General features: G+C 53.4%; 2 protein-coding genes and 1 pseudogene across 2 annotated transcripts; all 3 read right to left on the minus strand.

The window, feature by feature from the left end:
• Positions 1-4195: 4195 nt before the first annotated feature.
• On the minus strand, positions 4196-6149 carry LOC134471526 (basic proline-rich protein-like; the record flags this gene model as incomplete). The annotated part of the gene is made up of 2 exons (XM_063230415.1): positions 4196-5658; positions 5987-6149. Coding segments are annotated over 2 exons (1626 nt in total), but the record flags the coding sequence as incomplete, so codon positions are not given.
• A 1388-nt stretch (positions 6150-7537) lies between these two features.
• LOC134471527 (uncharacterized) lies at positions 7538-8714 on the minus strand (annotated as a pseudogene).
• Positions 8715-17777: 9063 nt separating this feature from the next.
• Positions 17778-18828, minus strand: LOC134471528 (uncharacterized; the record flags this gene model as incomplete). Its single annotated transcript, XM_063230416.1, has 2 exons — positions 17778-18133; positions 18498-18828. Coding segments are annotated over 2 exons (687 nt in total), but the record flags the coding sequence as incomplete, so codon positions are not given.
• Between the last annotated feature and the right edge of the window lie 1034 nt (positions 18829-19862).

The raw sequence follows: 19862 nt of genomic DNA on the forward strand, positions 1-19862 counted from the left end.
GCCAGCTCAGCCCTCCTCAGTCAGGGTCCAGGTCTTCCCAGCTCCATCCTACCATGGTCCATGAGCTGCACCGCACGTCCTGCGTCCTCTGTTCCTGTGCTACCTGAACCTCGTGTCCTCCTCTCCTAGGCTCCCTCCACCCCAGCCAGGACCACTGCACAGCTGCTGTCCTCGGCCTAAATTCCTCCCCAGAAACCCCTTGCAGCAAACTCTTCTGCCCAGTCAACTCAACAAAAGCCCCCCACCTAGCTCTGTCCTCTCCCTGTGGACTTTGCCTACTTTGTCCCCCTCCCCATGTGACAGAAACCTGAGAAAAACAACTTATGAGGAAAGACATTCATCTCACTCATGGTTTCAGAAGGTTCAGTCCATGGTAACTTGGCCACAACACTTTGGGCCTGCAGCAAAGCAGAGCATCGTGGTGGGAGGAGCAGAGCAAAGGTGCTCACTTCCTGGTACCAGTGAAGGAAATTAAGAGAGACAGGCTGGGCCAGTGTCCCAATATCTTTGTCCAGCACACAGCCCAGTGACCTCACTTCCTCCCAATAGGCCCCAATAGGTCACTAAAAGTGACCACACTTTTAGTACATGGGCCTTTGGGGGACACTGCAGACCTAATCCATAACAACATTGCCCTCAACATCTGCTAACATACATAGAGTACACTTAAGGATGTATCTGTTTTATTCCTGCATTCCTTATCTCTAGAATAATTTAGGCAATGAGAGAAGCTATGAATAGCCAGATAAGTATGGTGCCATTTCCCTGTAATCCAAGCACTCAGGAGGCTGAGGCAGGAGGATCAATGCAAATTTAAAATCAACCTGGATAGACCAGCCTGAACTACACAGCAAGAACCTGTTTCAAAAAAAGAAAGAAAAAAAAAAAGACAGATTTAGCTCAGTGGTATAAGCACCTATCTGGCAAGCACAAGGTCATGAATTCAATCCCCAGTGCCACCCCCCCCCAAAAAAAAAACAAGTTAGGAAAGGGGCCAGGGGGTTAGCTCAGCAGCACAAGTGCCTGCCTGGCAAGTGCTAGGTCACAAGTTTGATTCTTCAGTATCTCCCCCCCAAAAATTTTAAAAGACGAAACGAGCAGGGCGTGGTGGCTCACACCTGTAATCCCAGCACTCAGGAGGCTGAGACAGGAGGATCATTGCCAATTGAAGACCAGCCTGGGCTACCAAGTGAGCTCAAGTTCAGCCTGAACTGCATAGAGAGACCCTGTTTTCAAAAGACAAAGAAGAAGAAGAAGAAGAAGAAGAAGAAGAAGAAGAAGAAGAAGAAGAAGAAAAGAAAAAGCAATGAATAAAAACTAGACAATTTTTAATAAATATACACCTACTCTGTAACCCAGACATTCCAGTCTTGGGCATTTACATAAACAACATTTCTGTGCCCATCTAAGACTTCCACATAGGTGCTCCTGGTGTCTGTATTCATAGCAGCCAGAAACCCATTTGCACTTCACGTGCCAATCAGCAGAAGGTAAACACACTGCAGGATGCACACAAGGGAATATCACTCAGAAATGTAGAAGGAATGGTACACTGAGAATTCTGCTCCCAGTAATGCAACAGAGCGCACGGCAGCACAGCTGCCCCAGGAGTAACAACCATGACCTCAAACAACGCATAAACATAGCTACTGGGACACTTCAGGTCTGGAGCCGCCCACAGGCCCAAGGTTTCCAGCCTCAGTCCCCACCCTGACCCCACTGGGAGATGGTGGGAACCTCAGTGGGGTCTGAAGGAAGTTCTGGGAAACTGGCCCTCCTCTTTTCTCTCTTTTGCTTTCTGGTTGCCAGGAGGTGAGAAGCATACTTGCCATGAGCTGCTGCCATGGTGTATGTGATGCCACTAACCCAAAATCAGCAAGACCAGCTGACCATGGACAGAAACCTCCAAAGCTGTGAGCCCAAATAACCTTTCTGCATTGAAGACCTTGGGCACTGTGTGACAGTAACAGGAAGCTGACTGGCACACTCCCAGAGGCACTAAAAGACAGCAAAAGCAGATAGACCCTGAAGGGGATCAGCTCTTGTAAAAGAAAAGGGGCCTGGGAGTACTGTCGTCTTGGGGCATTTCACCCCTCTGTCAGTGTAGCTACGACTACCATTAAACCTGTTCTTTCTGCAGCTTTAGGGAGCAGCCAACAGTGTGGAGGACAAGGACAGAAGCAGGGGAACAAGGAGAAAGTCAGAGCCGAGGTCAACACATCCCCAATGTGAACTCAGCCCACATCTCAGCCCCACCACATCCAGTGTAGACCATGTTCATGTGGAACAAATGCAGAGCAACTTCCTCCACAGTCCTCGAAGAAGTGACCCTGGAAAGCAGTGATGGGAGGGTCAGTCAGGAGATACGATGGTGCTCCATGCAGGGTTTTATGGGAGAGTTACAACAAAAACCAGGCCAAAGCCTTCGGAGGGTCCAATGCATGTTAGATTTCGGGAGGATTAGCTGATGTGATTGTGGTGAAAGTGTTACGGGATGGTGGTGATGATGGTGGTGGTGGTGATGGTGGTGGTGATGGTGATGGTGGTGGTGGTGATGATGATGGTGATGATGGTGATGGTGGTGATGCTGGTGATGGTGGTCGGGATGGTGGTGATGGTGGTGGTGGTGGTGATGGTGATAGTGGTGATGGTGGTGATGGTGGTGATGGTGGTGGTGGTGATGGTGGTGATGGTGGTGATGATGGTGGTGCTAGTGATGATGGTGGTGGTGATGGTGGTGATGGTGGTGGTGGTGGTGATGGTGGTGGTGCTGGTGGTGGTGGTGGTGATGATGGTGGTGGTGATGGTGGTGATGATGGTGGTGGTGGTGATGCTGGTGGTGGTGATGGTGGTGATGGTGGTGATGATGTTGGTAGTGGTGATGGTGATGGTGGTGATGGTGGTGGTGGTGGTGATCGTGATGGTGGTGATTGTGGTGATGATGGTGATGGTGGTGGTGATGGTGATGATGGTGATGGTGGTGATGGTGGTGTTGCTGATGGTGGTGATGGTGGTGTTGGTGATGGTGGTGATGGTGATGATGATGGTGATGGTGATGATGGTGGTAGTGATGGTGATGGCGATGATGAAGGTGAAGGTGGTGATGGTGGTGATGGTGGTGGTGGTGTTGATGGTGATGGTGATGGTGATGGCGGTGATGGTGGTGATGGTGATGGTTGTGATGGTGATGATGATGGTGATGATGCTGATGCTGGTGATGCTGGTGATGGTGGTGATGGTGGTGGTGGTGTTGATGGTGATGGTGATGGTGGTGATGGTGGTGATGGTGATGGTTGTGATGGTGATGATGATGGTGATGATGCTGATGCTGGTGATGCTGGTGATGGGGGTGATGGTGGTGGTGGTGGTGATGGTGGTGATGGTGGTGATGGTGGTGATGATGGTGATGATGGTGATGGTGATGATGCTGGTGATGGTGGTGATTTTGGTGATGCTGGTGATGGTGGTGGTGATGGTGATGGTGGTGATGGTGATGGTGGTGATGGTGGTGATGGTGATGATGATGGTGATGATGGTGATGGTGGTGATGCTGGTGATGGTGGTGGTGACGATGATGGTGGTGATGGTGGTGGTGATGGTGATGGTGGGGGTGGTGATGATGGTGATGGAGGTGATGGTGGTGATGGTGGAGGTGGTGATGGTAGTGATGGTGGTGATGGTGATGATGATGGTGATGGTGGTGATGGTGGTGATGATGGTGGTGCTGATGGTGGTAATGATGGTGGTGGTGATGGTGGTGATGGTGGTGGCGGTTTTGATGTTGGTGGTGGTGTTGGTGGTGATTTTGGTGATGGAGGTAATGGTGATGATGATGGTGATGGTGGTGATGGTGGTGGTGGTGATGGTGGTGGTGGTGGAGATGGTGGTGATGGTGGTGATGGTTTTAATGGTGGTGGTGGTGATGGTGGTGGTGGTGGTGATGGTGGTGATGGTGATGGTGGTGATGGTACTGATGATGGTGATGATGGTGATGGTGGTGATGCTGGTGATGGTGGTGGTGATGGTGATGGTGGTGATGGTGGTGATGGTGATGGAGGGGGTGGTGATGATGGTGATGGTGGTGATGGTGGTGGTGGTGATGAGGATGGTGATGGTGTGATGGTGTTGATGGTGCTGATGGTGGTGGTGCTGATGGTGGTGATGGTGGTGATGGTGGTGATGATGGTGGTGATGGTGGTAATGGTGGTGAGGGTGGTGATGGTGGTGATGGTGATGGTGGGGGTGGTGATGGTGGTGATGGTGGTGGTGGTGGTGATGGTGGTGGTACTGGTGGTGCTGATGATGCTGATGGTGAGGATGATGGTGATGGTGGTGATGGTGGTGATGATGGTGGTGGTGATGGTGGTGATGATGGTGGTGGTGGTGATGGTGGTGGTGGTGATGGTGGTGATGGTGGTGATGATGGTGGTGGTGGTGATGGTGATGGTGGTGATGGTGGTGGTGGTGGTGATGGTGATGGGGGAGATGGTGGGGGTGATGGTGATGGTGGTGGAGGTGATGGTGGTGGTGGTGATGGTGGTGGTGGTGATGATGGTGGTGATGGTGGTAATGGTGGTGAGTGTGGTGATGGTGGTGATGCTGGTGAAGGTGGTGATGGTGGTGATGGTGATGGTGGTGATGGTGGTGGTGGTGATGGTGGTGGTGGTGGTGATGGTGGTGATGGTGATGGTGGTGATGATGGTGGTGGTGGTGATGGTGGTGATGATGGTGGTGGTGGTGATGGTGATGGTGGTGATGGTGGTGGTGGTGGTGATGGTGATGGGGGAGATGGTGGTGGTGGTGGTGATGGTGATGGGGGAGATGGTGGTGGTGATGGTGATGGTGGTGGTTCTGGTGGTGCTGATGATGCTGATGGTGAGGATGATGGTGATGGTGGTGATGGTGGTGATGATGGTGGTGGTGATGGTGGTGATGATGGTGGTGGTGGTGATGGTGGTGGTGGTGATGGTGGTGATGGTGGTGATGATGGTGGTGGTGGTGATGGTGATGGTGGTGATGGTGGTGGTGGTGGTGATGGTGATGGGGGAGATGGTGGTGGTGATGGTGATGGTGGTGGAGGTGATGGTGGTGGTGGTGATGGTGGTGGTGGTGATGATGGTGGTGATGGTGGTAATGGTGGTGAGTGTGGTGATGGTGGTGATGGTGGTGAAGGTGGTGATGGTGGTGATGGTGATGGTGGTGATGGTGGTGGTGGTGATGGTGGTGGTGGTGGTGATGGTGGTGATGGTGATGGTGGTGATGATGGTGGTGGTGGTGATGGTGGTGGTGGTGATGGTGGTGATGGTGGTGATGATGGTGGTGGTGGTGATGGTGATGGTGGTGATGGTGGTGGTGGTGGTGATGGTGATGGGGGAGATGGTGGTGGTGATGGTGATGGTGGTGGAGGTGATGGTGGTGGTGGTGATGGTGGTGGTGGTGATGATGGTGGTGATGGTGGTAATGGTGGTGAGTGTGGTGATGGTGGTGATGGTGGTGAAGGTGGTGATGGTGGTGATGGTGATGGTGGTGATGGTGGTGGTGGTGGTGATGGTGGTGATGGTGGTGGTGGTGATGGTGGTGGTGGTGGTGATGGTGGTGATGGTGGTGATGGTTTTGATGGTGGTGGTGGTGATGGTGGTGGTGGTGGTGATGGTGGTGATGGTGATGGTGGTGATGGTACTGATGATGGTGATGATGGTGATGGTGGTGATGCTGGTGATGGTGGTGGTGATGGTGATGGTGGTGATGGTGGTGATGGTGATGGTGGGGGTGGCGATGATGGTGATCGTGATGAGGATGGTGATGGTGTGATGGTGTTGATGGTGGTGATGGTGGTGGTGGTGATGGTGGTGATGGTGGTGATGGTGGTGATGATGGTGGTGGTGATAGTGGTGATGGTGGTGGTGGTGGTGATGGTGGTGGTACTGGTGGTGCTGATGATGTGATGGTGATGATGATGGTGATGGTAGTGATGGTGGTGATGATGGTGGTGGTGGTGATGGTGGTGGTGGTGGTGATGATGGTGGTGGTGGTGATGGTGATGGTGGTGATGGTGGTGGTGGTGGTGATGGTGATGGGGGAGATGGTGGTGGTGATGGTGATGGTGGTGGAGGTGATTGTGGTGATGGTGTTGGTGGTGTTGGTGGTGATGGTGATGATGATTGTGATGGTGATCATGGTGGTAGTGATGGTGAAGGTGATGATAAAGGTGGAGGTGCTGATGGTGGTGATGGTGGTGGTAGTGTTGATGGTGATGGTGATGGTGATAGTGGTGATGGTGGTGGTGGTGGTGGTGATGATGGTGGTGATGGTGGTGATAGTGGTAGTGATGGTGGTGGTGGTGGTGATGGTGGTGATGGTGGTGATGGTGATGGTGGGCGTGGTGATGATGGTGATGGTGGTGGTGATGGTGGTGGTGTTGATGATGGTGATGATGATGGTGATGGTGGTGGTGGTCATGGTGGTGGTGGTGCTGATGGTGGTGATGGTGGTAAAGGTGGTGGTGGTGGTGATGGTGGTGGTGGTGGTGATGGTGATGGTGGGGATGGTGGTGGTGGTGATGGTGGTGGTGATGGTGGTGGCGGTGATGGTGGTGGTGGTGGTGATGGTGGTGATGGTGGTGGTGGTGGTGATGGTGATGATGATGGTGATGGTGGTGATGGTGGTGAGGGTGGTGATGGTGGTGGTGGTGGTTATGGTGGTGCTGATGGTGGTGGTGGTGATGCTGTGATGGTGGTGATGGTGGTGATGGTGGTGGTGATGCTGATGGTGATGGGGGTGGTGGTGGTAGTGGTGATGGTGGTGGTGGTGGTGATGGTGATGGTGGTGTTGGTGGTGGTAGTGCTGGTGGTGGTGATGGTGGTAATGGTGTTGGTGGTGGTGATAGTGATGGTGGTGATGGTGGTGATGGTGGTGATGGTGATGGTGGTGATGGTGATGATGATGGTGATGATGCTGATGGTGGTGATGCTGGTGATGGTGGTGATGGTGGTGGTGGTGGTGGTGATGGTGGTGATTGTGGTGATGGTGGTGATGGTGATGATGATGGTGATGATGGTGATTTTGGTGATGCTGGTGATGGTGGTGGTGTTGTTAATGGTGGTGATGGTGATGGTGTTGATGGTGGTGATGGTGATGATGATGGTGATGATGGTGATGGTAGTGATGCTGGTGATGGTGGTGGTGATGGTGTTGGTGGTGATGGTGGTGGTGAGGGTGATGGTGGCGATGGTGATGATGGTGATGGTGGGGATGGTGGTGAAGGTCGTAGTGCTGATTGTGGTGATGATGGTGATGGTGATGATGATGGTGATGGTGGTGATGGTGGTGATGATGGCGGTGGTGATGGTGGCGATGGTGGTGATGGTGATGATGATGGTAATGATGGTGATTTTGGTGATGCTGGTGATCGTGGTGGTGATGGTAATCGTGGTGAAGGTGATGGTGGTGATGGTGGTGATGGTGGGTATGGTGGTGGTGGTGAGGGTAGTGATGCTGGTGATGGTGGTGATGATGGTGATGATGATGGTGATGGTGGTGATGGTGGTGGTGGTGATGGTGGTGGTGATGGTGGTGGTGATGTTGGTGATGGTGGTGATGGTGGCGGTGGTGGTGATGGTGATGGTGGTGATGGTGGTGATGGTGGGGATGGTGATGGTAGTGATGGTGGTGATGGTGATGATGATGGTGATGGTGGTAGTGGGGATGGTGGTGGTGATGGTGGTCATGGTGGTGATGGAGGTAATGGTGATGGTGGTCATGGTGGTGATGATGGTGATGGTGGTGTTGGTGATGGTAGTGATGGTGGTGATGGTGATGATGATGGTGATGGTGGTGATGGTGGTGATGATGGTGGTGGTGATGGTGGTGATGGTGGTGGTGGTGGTGATGGTGATGATGATGGTGATGGTGGTGATGGTGGTGATGGTGGTGATGGTGGAGGTGGTGGTGATGGTGGTGGAGGTGGTGATGGTGATGATGATGGTGATGGTGGTGGTGGTGATGGTGGTGGTGGTGATGATGGTGGTGATGGTGGTAATGGTGGTGAGGGTGGTGATGGTTTTGATGGTGGTGATGGTGATGGTGGTGGTGGTGGTGATGGTGGTGATGGTGATGGTGGTGATGGTGGTGGTGGTGATGGTGGTGGTGGTGGTGGTGATGGTGGTGACGGTGGTGATGGTTTTGATGGTGGTGATGGTGATGGTGGTGGTGGTGGTGATGGTGGTGATGGTGATGGTGGTGATGGTACTGATGATGCTGATGATGTTGATGGTGGTGATGCTGGTGATAGTGGTGGTGATGGTGATGGTGGTGCTGGTGGTGATGGTGATGGTGGAGGTGGTGATGATGGTGATGGTGGTGACGGTGGTGGTGGTGATGGTGGTGATGGTGGTAATGGTGATGAGGATGGTGATGGTGTGATGGTGTTGATGGTGGTGATGGTGGTGGTGGTGATAGTGGTGATGGTGGTGATGGTGGTGATGATGGTGGTGGTGATAGTGGTGATGGTGGTGGTGGTGGTGGTACCGGTGGTGGTGATGGTGCTGATGGTGATGATGATGGTGATGGTGGTAATGGTGGTGATGATGGTGGTGGTGATGGTGGTGATGATGGTGGTGTGGTGATGGTGGTGGTGGTGATGGTAGTGATGGTGGTGATGATGGTGGTGGTGGTGATGGTGATAGTGGTGATGGTGGTGATGGTGATGGTGGGGGTGGTGATGATGGTGATGGTGGTGACGGTGGTGGTGGTGATGGTGGTGTTGGTGGTAATGGTGATGAGGATGGTGATGGTGTGATGGTGTTGTTGGTGGTGATGGTGGTGGTGGTGATGGTGGTGATGGTGGTGATGGTGGTGATGATGGTGGTGGTGATAGTGGTGATGGTGGTGATGGTGGTGATGATGGTGGTGGTGATGGTGGTGATGATGGTGGTGTGGTGATGGTGGTGGTGGTGATGGTGGTGATGGTGGTGATGATGGTGATGGTGGTGAAGGTGATGGTGGTAATGGTGGTGGTCATGGTGATGGTGGTGGTGGTTGTGATGGTGGTGATGATGGTGATGATGATGGTGATGGTGGTGATGGTGGTGGTGGTGATGGTGGTGGTGATGATGGTGGTGATGGTGGTGATGGTGGTGATGCTGTGATGGTGTTGATGGTGGTGATGGTGGTGGTGGTGGTGATGGTGGTGGTACCGGTGGTGGTGATGGTGCTGATGGTGCTGATGATGGTGATGGTGGTGATGATGGTGGTGGTGATGGTGGTGATGATGGTGGTGTGGTGATGGTGGTGGTGGTGATGGTGGTGAGGGTGGTGATGATGGTGGTGGTGGTGATGGTGATGGTGGTGGTGGTGGTGGTGGTGATGATGATGGTGGTAATGGTGGTGACAGTGGTAGTGATGGTGGTGGTGGTGGTGATGGTGGTGATGGAGGTAATGGTGATGATGATGGTGATGGTGGTGATGGTGGTGGTGATGGTGATGGTGGTGATGGTGGTGGTGATGGTGGTGATGGTGGTGGTGGTGGTGATGGTGGTGATGGTGGTGAGGGTAGTGATGTTGGTGATGGTGGTGGTTTTGGTCATGGTGGTGGTGGTGATGGTGGTGATGGTGTTGGTGATGATGGTGGTGGTGATGGAGGTGGTGGTGATGGTGGTGATGGTGGTGATAGTGGTGATGGTGGTGGTGGTGGTGATGGTGATGGTGGTGATGGTGGTGGTGGTGGTGATGGTGATGGTGGTGATGGTGGTGATGATGGTGGTGGTGATGGTGGTGATGGTGGTGGTGGTGGTGATGGTGGTGATGGTGGTGGTGGTGATGGTGGTGGTGCTAGTGATGGTGATGATGATACTGATGGTTTTGGCGGTGATGGTGGTGGTGGTGATGGTGGTGATGGTGGTGGTGGTGGTGATGGTGATGATGATAGTGATGGTGGTGATGGTGGTGGTAGTTGTGGTGATGGTGATGGTGATGGTGGTGGTGGTGGTGGTGGTAGTGGTGATGGTGGTGGTGGGGGTGATTGTGATGGTGGTGATGGTGGTGGTGCTGATGGTGTTGGTGGTGGTGATGGTGATGGTGGTGATGGTGGTGATGATGGTGATGGTGATGATGATGGTGATGATGATGATGCTTGTGATGCTGGTGATCGTGGTGATGGTGGTGGTGGTGGTGATGGTGGTGATGGTAGTGATGGTGGTGATGGTGGTGATGGTGAGGATGATGGTGATGATGGTGATTTTGGTGATGCTGGTGATGGTGGTGGTGATGGTGATGGTGCTGATGGTGATGGTGGTGATGGTCTGATTGTGATGATGATGGTGATGATGGTGATGGTGGTGATGCTGGTACTGGTGGTGGTGATGGTGATGGTGGTGATGGTGGTGGTGATGGTGATGCTATGGGTGGTGATGATGGTGATGCTTGTGATGGTGGTGATGGTGGTGGTGGTGATGGTAGTGATGGTGTTGATGATGGAGATGGTGGTGGTGGTGATGGTAGTGATGGTGGTGATGATGATGATGATGCTGATGGTGGTGATGGTGGTGATGCTGGTGGTGGTGATCATGGTGATGGTGCTGGTGGTGGTCATGGTGGTGGTGGTTGTGGTGGTGATGGTGATGGTGGTGATGGTGGTGATGGTTGTGGTGCTGATGGTGGTGATGGTGGTGATGGTGATGGTGTTGATGGTGGTGTTGATGCTGGTGGTGATGGTGGTGGTGCCGATGATGGTGATGATGATGTTGATGGTGGTGGTGGTGATGGTGGTGGTGCCGGGGATGGTGAGGATGATAGTGATGGTGGTGATGGTGATCGTGGTGACGGTGGTGATGGTGGTGATGCTGGGGATGGTGGTGGTGATGGTGATGCTGGTGATGGTAGTGGTGGTGGTGATGGTAGGGGGGTGGTGATGATAGTGATGGTGGTGATGGTGGTGATGGTGGTGGTGGTGATGGTGGTGATGGTGGTGATGGTGGTGGTGGTGGTGATGCTGATGATGATGGCGATGGTGGTGATGGTGGTGATGGTGGTGATGGTGGAGGTGGTGGTGATGGTGGTGGAGGTGGTGATGGTGATGATGATGGTGATGGTGGTGGTGGTGATGGTGGTGGTGGTGATGATGGTGGTGATGGTGGTAATGGTGGTGATGGTGGTGAAGGTGGTGATGGTGGTGATGGTGATGGTGGTGTTGATAGTGATGGTGATGGTGGTGATGGTGGTGGTGTTGGTGGTGACGGTGGTGATGGTGGTGATGGTTTTGATGGTGGTGGTGGTGATGGTGGTGGTGGTGGTGATGGTGGTGATGGTGATGGTGGTGATGGTACTGATGATGGTGATGATGGTGATGGTGGTGATGCTGGTGATGTTGGTGGTGATTGTGATGGTGGTGATGGTGGTGATGGTGATGGTGGGGGTGGTGATGATGGTGATGGTGGTGATGGTGGTGGTGGTGATGGTGGTGATGGTGGTGATGGTGATGAGGATGGTGATGGTGTGATGGTGTTGATGGTGGTGATGGTGGTGGTGGTGATGGTGGTGATGGTGGTGATGGTGGTGATGATGGTGGTGGTGATGGTGGTGGTGGTGGTGATGGTGGTGGTACTGGTGGTGCTGATGATGCTGATGGTGATGATGATGGTGATGGTGGTGATGGTGGTGATGATGGTGGTGGTGATGGTGGTGATGATGGTGGTGGTGGTGATGGTGGTGATGATGGTGGTGGTGGTGATGGTGATGGTGGTGATGGTGGTGGTGGTGGTGATGGTGATGGGGGAGATGGTGGTGGTGATGGTGATGGTGGTGGAGGGGATGGTGGTGATGGTGTTGGTGGTGTTGGTGATAGTGATGGTGGTGATGGTGGTGGTGATGGTGATGGTGGGGGTGGTGATGATGGTGATGGAGGTGATGGTGGTGATGGTGGAGGTGGTGATGGTAGTGATGGTGGTGATGGTGATGATGATGGTGATGGTGGTGATGGTGGTGATGATGGTGGTGGTGATGGTGGTGATGGTGGTGGCAGTTTTGATGGTGGTGGTGGTGTTGGTGGTGATTTTGGTGATGGAGGTAATGGTGACGATGATGGTGATGGTGGTGAAGGTGGTGGTGGTGATGGTGGTGGTGGTGGTGATGGTGGTGATGGTGGTGATGGTGGTGATGGTTTTGATGGTGGTGGTGGTGATGGTGGTGGTGGTGGTGATGGTGATGGTGGTGATGGTACTGATGATGGTGATGATGGTGATGGTGGTGATGCTGGTGATGGTGGTGGTGATGGTTATGGTGGTGATGGTGGTGATGGTGATGGTGGGGGTGGTGATGATGGTGATGGTGGTGATGGTCATGGTGGTGATGAGGATGGTGATGGTGTGATGGTGTTGATGGTGGTGATGGTGGTGATGGTGGTGATGATGGTGGTGATGGTGGTAATGGTGGTGAGGGTGGTGATGGTGGTGATTGTGATGGTGGGGGTGGTGATGGTGGTGATGGTGGTGGTGGTGGTGATGGTGGTGCTACTGGTAGTGCTGATGATGCTGATGGTGAGGATGATGGTGATGGTGCTGATGGTGGTGATGATGGTGGTGGTGATGGTGGGGATGATGGTGGTGGTGGTGATGGTGGTGATGGTGGTGATGATGGTGGTGGTGGTGATGGTGATGGTGGTGATGGTGGTGGTAGTGGTGATGGTGATGGGGGAGATGGTGGTGGTGATGGTGATGGTGGTGGAGGTGATGGTGGTGGTGGTGATGGTGGTGGTGGTGATGGTGGTAATGGTGGTGAGTGTGGTGATGGTGGTGATGGTGGTGAAGGTGGTGATGGTGGTGATGGTGATGGTGGTGATGGTGGTGGTGGTGGTGGTGATGGTGGTGATGGTGGTGATGGTTTTGATGGTGGTGGTGGTGATGGTGGTGGTGTTGGTGATGGCGGTGATGGTCATGGTGGTGATGGTACTGATGATGGTGATGATGGTGATGGTGGTGATGCAGGTGATGGTGGTGGTGATGGTGATGGTGGTGATGGTGGTGATGGTGATGGTGGGGGTGGTGATGATGGTGATGGTGATGAGGATGGTGATGGTGTGATGGTGTTGATGGTGGTGATGGTGGTGATGGTGGTGATCGTGGTGATGATGGTGGTGGTGATAGTGGTGATGGTGGTGGTGGTGGTGATGGTGGTGATACTGGTGGTGCTGATGATGCTGATGGTGATGATGATGGTGATGGTAGTGATGGTGGTGATGATGGTGGTGGTGGTGATGGTGGTGGTGGTAGAGATGATGGTGGTGGTGGTGATGGTGATGGTGGTGATGGTGGTGGTGGTGGTGATGGTGATGGGGGAGATGGTGGTGGTGATGGTGATGGTGGTGGAGGTGATTGTGGTGATGGTGTTGGTGGTGTTGGTGGAGATGTTGATGATGATGGTGATGGTGATCATGGTGGTAGTGATGGTGAAGCTGATGGTAAAGGTGAAGCTACTGATGGTGGTGATGGTGGTCGTAGTGTTGATGGTGATGGTGATGGTGATGGTGGTGATGGTGGTGGTTGTGGTGGTGGTGGTGATGATGGTGATGGTGGTGATAGTGGTAGTGATGGTGGTGGTGGTGGTGATGGTGGTGATGGTGGTGATGGTGATGGTGGGCGTGGTGATGATGGTGATGGTGGTGGTGATGGTGGTGGTGTTGATGATGGTGATGATGATGGTGATGGTGGTGGTGGTCATGGTGGTGGTGGTGCTGATGGTGGTGATGGTGGTAAAGGTGGTGATGGTGGTGATGGTGGTGGTGGTGGTGATGGTGGTGGTGATGGTGGTGGCGGTGATGGTGGTGGTGGTGGTGATGGTGGTGATGGTGGTGGTGGTGGTGATGGTGATGATGATGGTGATGGTTCTGATGGTGGTGAGGGTGGTGATGGTGGTGGTGGTGGTTATGGTGGTGCTGATGGTCGTGGTGGTGATGCTGTGATGGTGGTGATGGTGGTGATGGTGGTGATGGTGGTGATAGTGGTGGTGATGGTGGTGATGGTGGTGATGGTGGTGATGGTGATGATGATGGTGATGATGGTGATTTTGGTGATGCTGGTGATGGTGGTGGTGTTGTTAATGGTGGTGATGGTGATGGTGTTGATGGTGGTGATGGTGATGATGATGGTGATGATGGTGATGGTAGTGATGCTGGTGATGGTGGTGGTGATGGTGTTGGTGGTGATGGTGGTGGTGATGGTGATGGTGGCGATGGTGATGATGGTGATGGTGGGGATGGTGGTGAAGGTCGTGGTGCTGATGGTGGTGATGATGGTGATGGTGATGATGATGGTGATGGTGGTGATGGTGGTGATGATGGCGGTGGTGATGGTGGTGATGGTGGTGATGGTGATGATGATGGTAATGATGGTGATTTTGGTGATGCTGGTGATCGTGGTGGTGATGGTAATGGTGGTGATGGTGATGGTGGTGATGGTGGGTATGGTGGTGGTGGTGAGGGTGGTGATGTTGGTGATGGTGGTGATGGTGATGGTGGTGGTGATGGTGGTGGTGATGTTGGTGATGGTGGTGATGGTGGCAGTGGTGGTGATGGTGATGGTGGTGATGGTGGTGATGGTGGTGATGGTGATGGTAGTGATGGTGGTGATGGTGATGATGATGGTGATGGTGGTGGTGGGCATGGTGGTGGTGGTGATGGTGATGATGATGGTGATGGTGGTGATGGTGGTGATGGTGGTGATGGTGGTGATGGTGGAGGTGGTGGTGATGGTGGTGGAGGTGGTGATGGTGATGATGATGGTGATGGTGGTGGTGGTGATGGTGGTGGTGGTGATGATGGTGGTGATGGTGGTAATGATGGTGAGGGTGGTGATGGTGGTGATGGTGGTGAAGGTGGTGATGGTGGTGATGGTGATGGTGGTGTTGATGGTGATGGTGATGGTGGTGATGGTGGTGGTGGTGATGGTGGTGGTGGTGGTGGTGATGGTGGTGATGGTGGTGATGGTTTTGATGGTGGTGGTGGTGATGGTGGTGGTGGTGGTGATGGTGGTGATGGTGATGGTGGTGATGGTACTGATGATGCTGATGATGGTGATGGTGGTGATGCTGGTGATAGTGGTGGTGATGGTGATGGTGGTGATGGTGGTGATGGTGATGGTGGGGGTGGTGATGATCGTGATGGTGGTGACGGTGGTGGTGGTGATGGTGGTGATGGTGGTAATGGTGATGAGGATGGTGATGGTGTGATGGTGTTGATGGTGGTGATGGTGGTGGTGGTGATGGTGGTGATGGTGGTGATGGTGGTGATGATGGAGGTGGTGATAATGGTGATGGTGGTGGTACTGGTGATGGTGGTGGTACCGGTGGTTTTGATAGTGCTGATGGTGATGATGATGGTAATGGTGGTGATGGTGGTGATGATGGTGGTGGTGATGGTGGTGATGATGGTGGTGTGGTGATGGTGGTGGTGGTGATGGTGGTGATGGTGGTGATGATGGTGGTGGTGGTGAAGGTGATGGTGGTAATGGTGGTGGTCATGGTGATGGTGATGGTGGTGGTGGTGATGGTGATGGTGGTGATGGAGGTGATGATGGTGGTGGTGGTGATGGTGATGGTGATGATGGTGGTGGTGGTCATGATGGTGATGGGGGAGATGGTGGTGGTGACTGTGATGGTGGTGGAGGTGATGGTGGTGATGGTGTTGGTGGTGTTGGTGGTGATGGTGATGATGATGGTGATGGTGGTGATGGTGGTGGTGGTGATGGTGGTGGTGATGGTGGTGGTGATGGTGGTGATGGTGGTGATGGTGTGATGGTGTTGATGGTGGTGATGGTGGTGGTAGTGTTGATGGTGGTGGTTTGTGGTGGTGATGGTGCTGATGGTGATGATAATGGTGATGGTGGTGATGGTGGTGATGATGGTGGTAGTGATGGTGGTGATGATGGTGGTGGTGGTGATGGTGATGGTGGTGATGGTGGTGGTGGTGGTGATGGTGATGGGGGAGATGGTGGGGGTGATGGTGATGATGGTGGTAGTGATGGTGATGGTGATGATGAAGGTGAAGGTGCTGAAGGTTGAGATGGTGGTGGTGGTGTTGATGGTGATGGTGATAGTGATGGTGGTGATGGTGGTGGTGGTGGTGGTGGTGATGATGGTGGTGATGGTGGTGATAGTGGTAGTGATGGTGGTGGTGGTGATGGTGGTGATGGAGGTAATGGTGATGATGATGGTGATGGTGGTGATGGTGGTGGTGATGGTGATGGTGGTGATGGTGGTGGTGATGGTGGTGATGGTGGTGGTGGTGGTGATGGTGGTGATGGTGGTGAGGATAGTGATGTTGGTGATGGTGGTGGTGGTGGTGATGGTGGTGGTGGTGATGGTGGTGATGGTGTTGGTGATGATGGTGGTGGTAATGGAGGTGGTGGTGATGGTGGTGATGGTGGTGATAGTGGTGATGGTGGTGATGGTGGTGATAGTGGTGATGGTGGTGGTGGTGGTGATGGTGATGGTGGTGATGGTGGTGGTGGTGGTGATGGTGATGGTGGTGATCGTGGTGATGGCGGTGGTGGTGGTGATGGTGGTGATGGTGGTGGTGGTGATGGTGGTGGTGCTAGTGATGGTGATGATGATACTGATGGTTTTGGCGGTGATAGTGGTGGTGGTGATGGTGGTGATGGTGGTGGTGGTGATGGTGATGATGATGGTGATGGTGGTGATGGTGGTGATAGTTGTGGTGATGGTGATGGTGATGGTGGTGGTGGTGGTGGTGGTAGTGGTGATGTTGGTGGTGGGGGTGATTGTGATGGTGGTGATGGTGGTGGTGGTGATGGTGGTGCTGATGGTGGTGATGGTGTTGGTGGTGGTGATGGTGATGGTGGTGATGGTGGTGATGATGGTCATGGTGATGATGATGGTGATGATGCTGATGCTTGTGATGCTGGTGATCGTGGTGATGGTGGTGGTGGTGGTGATGGTGGTGATGGTAGTGATGGTGGTGATGGTGGTGATGGTGATGATGATGGTGATGATGGTGATTTTGGTGATGCTGGTGATGGTGGTGGTGCTGGTGATGGTGCTGATGGTGATGGTGGTGATGGTGTGATGGTGATGATGATGGTGATGATGGTGATGGTGGTGATGCTGGTACTGGTGCTGGTGATGGTGATGGTGGTGATGGTGGTGGTGATGGTGATGCTATGGGTGGTGATGATGGTGATGCTTGTGATGGTGGTGATGGTGGTGGTGGTGATGGTAGTGATGGTGTTGATGGTGGTGATGGTGGTGGTGGTGGTGATGGTGGTGGTGGTGATGGTGGTTATGGTGGTGATGGAGGTAATGGTGATGATGATGATGATGGTGGTGATGGTGGTGATGATGGTGATGGTGGTGGTGGTGATGGTAGTGATGGTGGTGATAGTGATGATGATGCTGATGGTGGTGATGGTGGTGATGATGGTGGTGGTGATCATGGTGATGGTGCTGGTGGTGGTGATGGTGGTGGTGGTTGTGGTGGTGATGGTGATGGTGGTGATGGTGGTAATGGTTGTGGTGGTGATGGTGGTGATGGTGGTGATGGTGATGATGATGGTGATCTTGTTGATGGTGGTGTTGATGCTGGTGGTGATGGTGGTGGTACCGGTGATGGTGATGATGATAGTGATGGTGGTGATGGTGATGGTGGTGATGGTGGTGATGGTGGTGATGCTGGGGATGGTGGTGGTGATGGTGATGCTGTTGATGGTGGTGGTGGTGGTGATGGTGGGGGGGGGTGATGATAGTGATGGTGGTGATGGTGCTGATGGTGGTGGTGGTGATGGTGGTGATGGTGGTGATGGTGGTGGTGGTGGTGATGCTGATGATGATGGCGATGGTGGTGATGGTGGTGATGGTGGTGATGGTGGTGATGGTGGAGGTGGTGGTGATGGTGGTGGAGGTGGTGATGGTGATGATGATGGTGATGGTGGTGGTGGTGATGATGGTGGTGATGGTGGTAATGGTGGTGATGGTGGTGAAGGTGGTGATGGTGGTGATGGTGATGGTGGTGTTGATAGTGATGGTGATGGTGATGATGGAGGTGGTGGTGATGGTGGTGTTGTTGGTGGTGACGGTGGTGATGGTGGTGATGGTTTTGATGGTGGTGGTGGTGATGGTGGTGGTGGTGGTGCTGATGGTGCTGATGGTGATGGTGGTGATGGTACTGATGATGGTGATGATGGTGATGGTGGTGATGCTGGTGATGTGGTGGTGATTGTGATGGTGGTGATGGTGGTGATGGTGATGGTGGGGGTGGTGATGATGGTGATAGTGTTGATGGTGGTGGTGGTGATGGTGGTGATGGTGGTGATGGTGATGAGGATGGTGATGGTGTGATGGTGGTAGTGATGGTGATGGGGATGATGAAGGTGAAGGTGCTGATGGTGGAGATGGTGGTGGTGGTGTTGATGGTGATGGTGATGGTGATGGTGGTGATGGTGGTGGTGGTGGTGGTGATGATGATGGTGGTAATGGTGGTGACAGTGGTAGTGATGGTGGTGGTGGTGGTGATGGTGGTGATGGAGGTAATGGTGATGATGATGGTGATGGTGGTGATGGTGGTGGTGATGGTGATGGTGGTGATGGTGGTGGTGATGGTGGTGATGGTGGTGGTGGTGGTGATGGTGGAGATGGTGGTGAGGGTAGTGATGTTGGTGATGGTGGTGGTGGTGGTGATGGTGGTGGTGGTGATGGTGGTGATGGTGTTGGTGATGATGGTGGTGGTGATGGAGGTGGTGGTGATGGTGGTGATGGTGGTGATAGTGGTGATGGTGGTGGTGGTGCTGATGGTGATGGTGGTGATGGTGGTGGTGGTGGTGATGGTGATGGTGGTGATGGTTCTGATGATGCTGGTGGTGATGGTGGTGATGGTGGTTGTGGTGGTGATGGTGGTGATGGTGGTGGTGGTGATGATGGTGGTGCTAGTGATGGTGATGATGATACTGATGGTTTTGGCGGTGATGGTGGTGGTGGTGATGGTGGTGATGGTGGTGGTGGTGGTGATGGTGATGATGATGGTGATGGTGGTGATGGTGGTGATAGTTGTGGTGATGGTGATGGTGATGGTAGTGGTGATGGTGATGGTGATGGTGGTGGTAGTGGTGATGGTGGTGGTAGTGGTGATGGTGGTGGTGGTGATGGTGGTGATGGTAGTGATGGAGGTAATGGTGATGATGATGGTGATGGTGGTGATGGTGGTGATGATGGTGATGGTGGTGGTGGTGATGGTAGTGATGGTGGTGATGGTGATGATGATGCTGATGGTGGTGATGGTGGTGATGATGGTGGTGGTGATCATGGTGATGGTGCTGCTGGTGGTGGTTGTGGTGGTGATGGTGATGGTGGTGATGGTGGTGATGGTTGTGGTGGTGATGGTGGTGATGGTGGTGATGCTGGTGATGGTGGTGATGGTGGTGATGGTGGTGATGCTGGAGATGGTGGTGGTGATGGTGATGCTGGTGATGGTGGTGGTGGTGGTGATGGGGGTGGTGGTGATGATAGTGATGGTGGTGATGGTGCTGATGGTGGTGGTGGTGATGGTGGTGATGCTGACTATGATGGCGATGGTGGTGATGCTGGTGATGGTGGCGATGGTGGAGGTGGTGGTGATGGTGGTGGAAGTGGTGATGGTGATGGTGGTGGTGGTGATGGTGGTGGTGGTGATGATGGTGGTGATGGTGGTAATGGTGGTGATGGTGGTGAAGGTGGTGATGGTGGTGATGGTGGTGTTGATAGTGATGGTGATGGTGATGATGGTGGTGGTGGTGATGGTGGTGGTGTTGGTGGTGACGGTGGTGATGGTGGTGATGGTTTTGATGGTGGTGGTGGTGATGGTGGTGGTGGTGGTGATGGTGGTGATG

The sequence above is a fragment of the Cavia porcellus genome, unplaced genomic scaffold (genome assembly GCF_034190915.1).
Source record: "Cavia porcellus strain 051 isolate PalLab524CR breed Dunkin Hartley unplaced genomic scaffold, mCavPor4.1 scaffold_18, whole genome shotgun sequence".
Classification (NCBI taxonomy): Eukaryota; Metazoa; Chordata; class Mammalia; order Rodentia; family Caviidae; genus Cavia; species Cavia porcellus.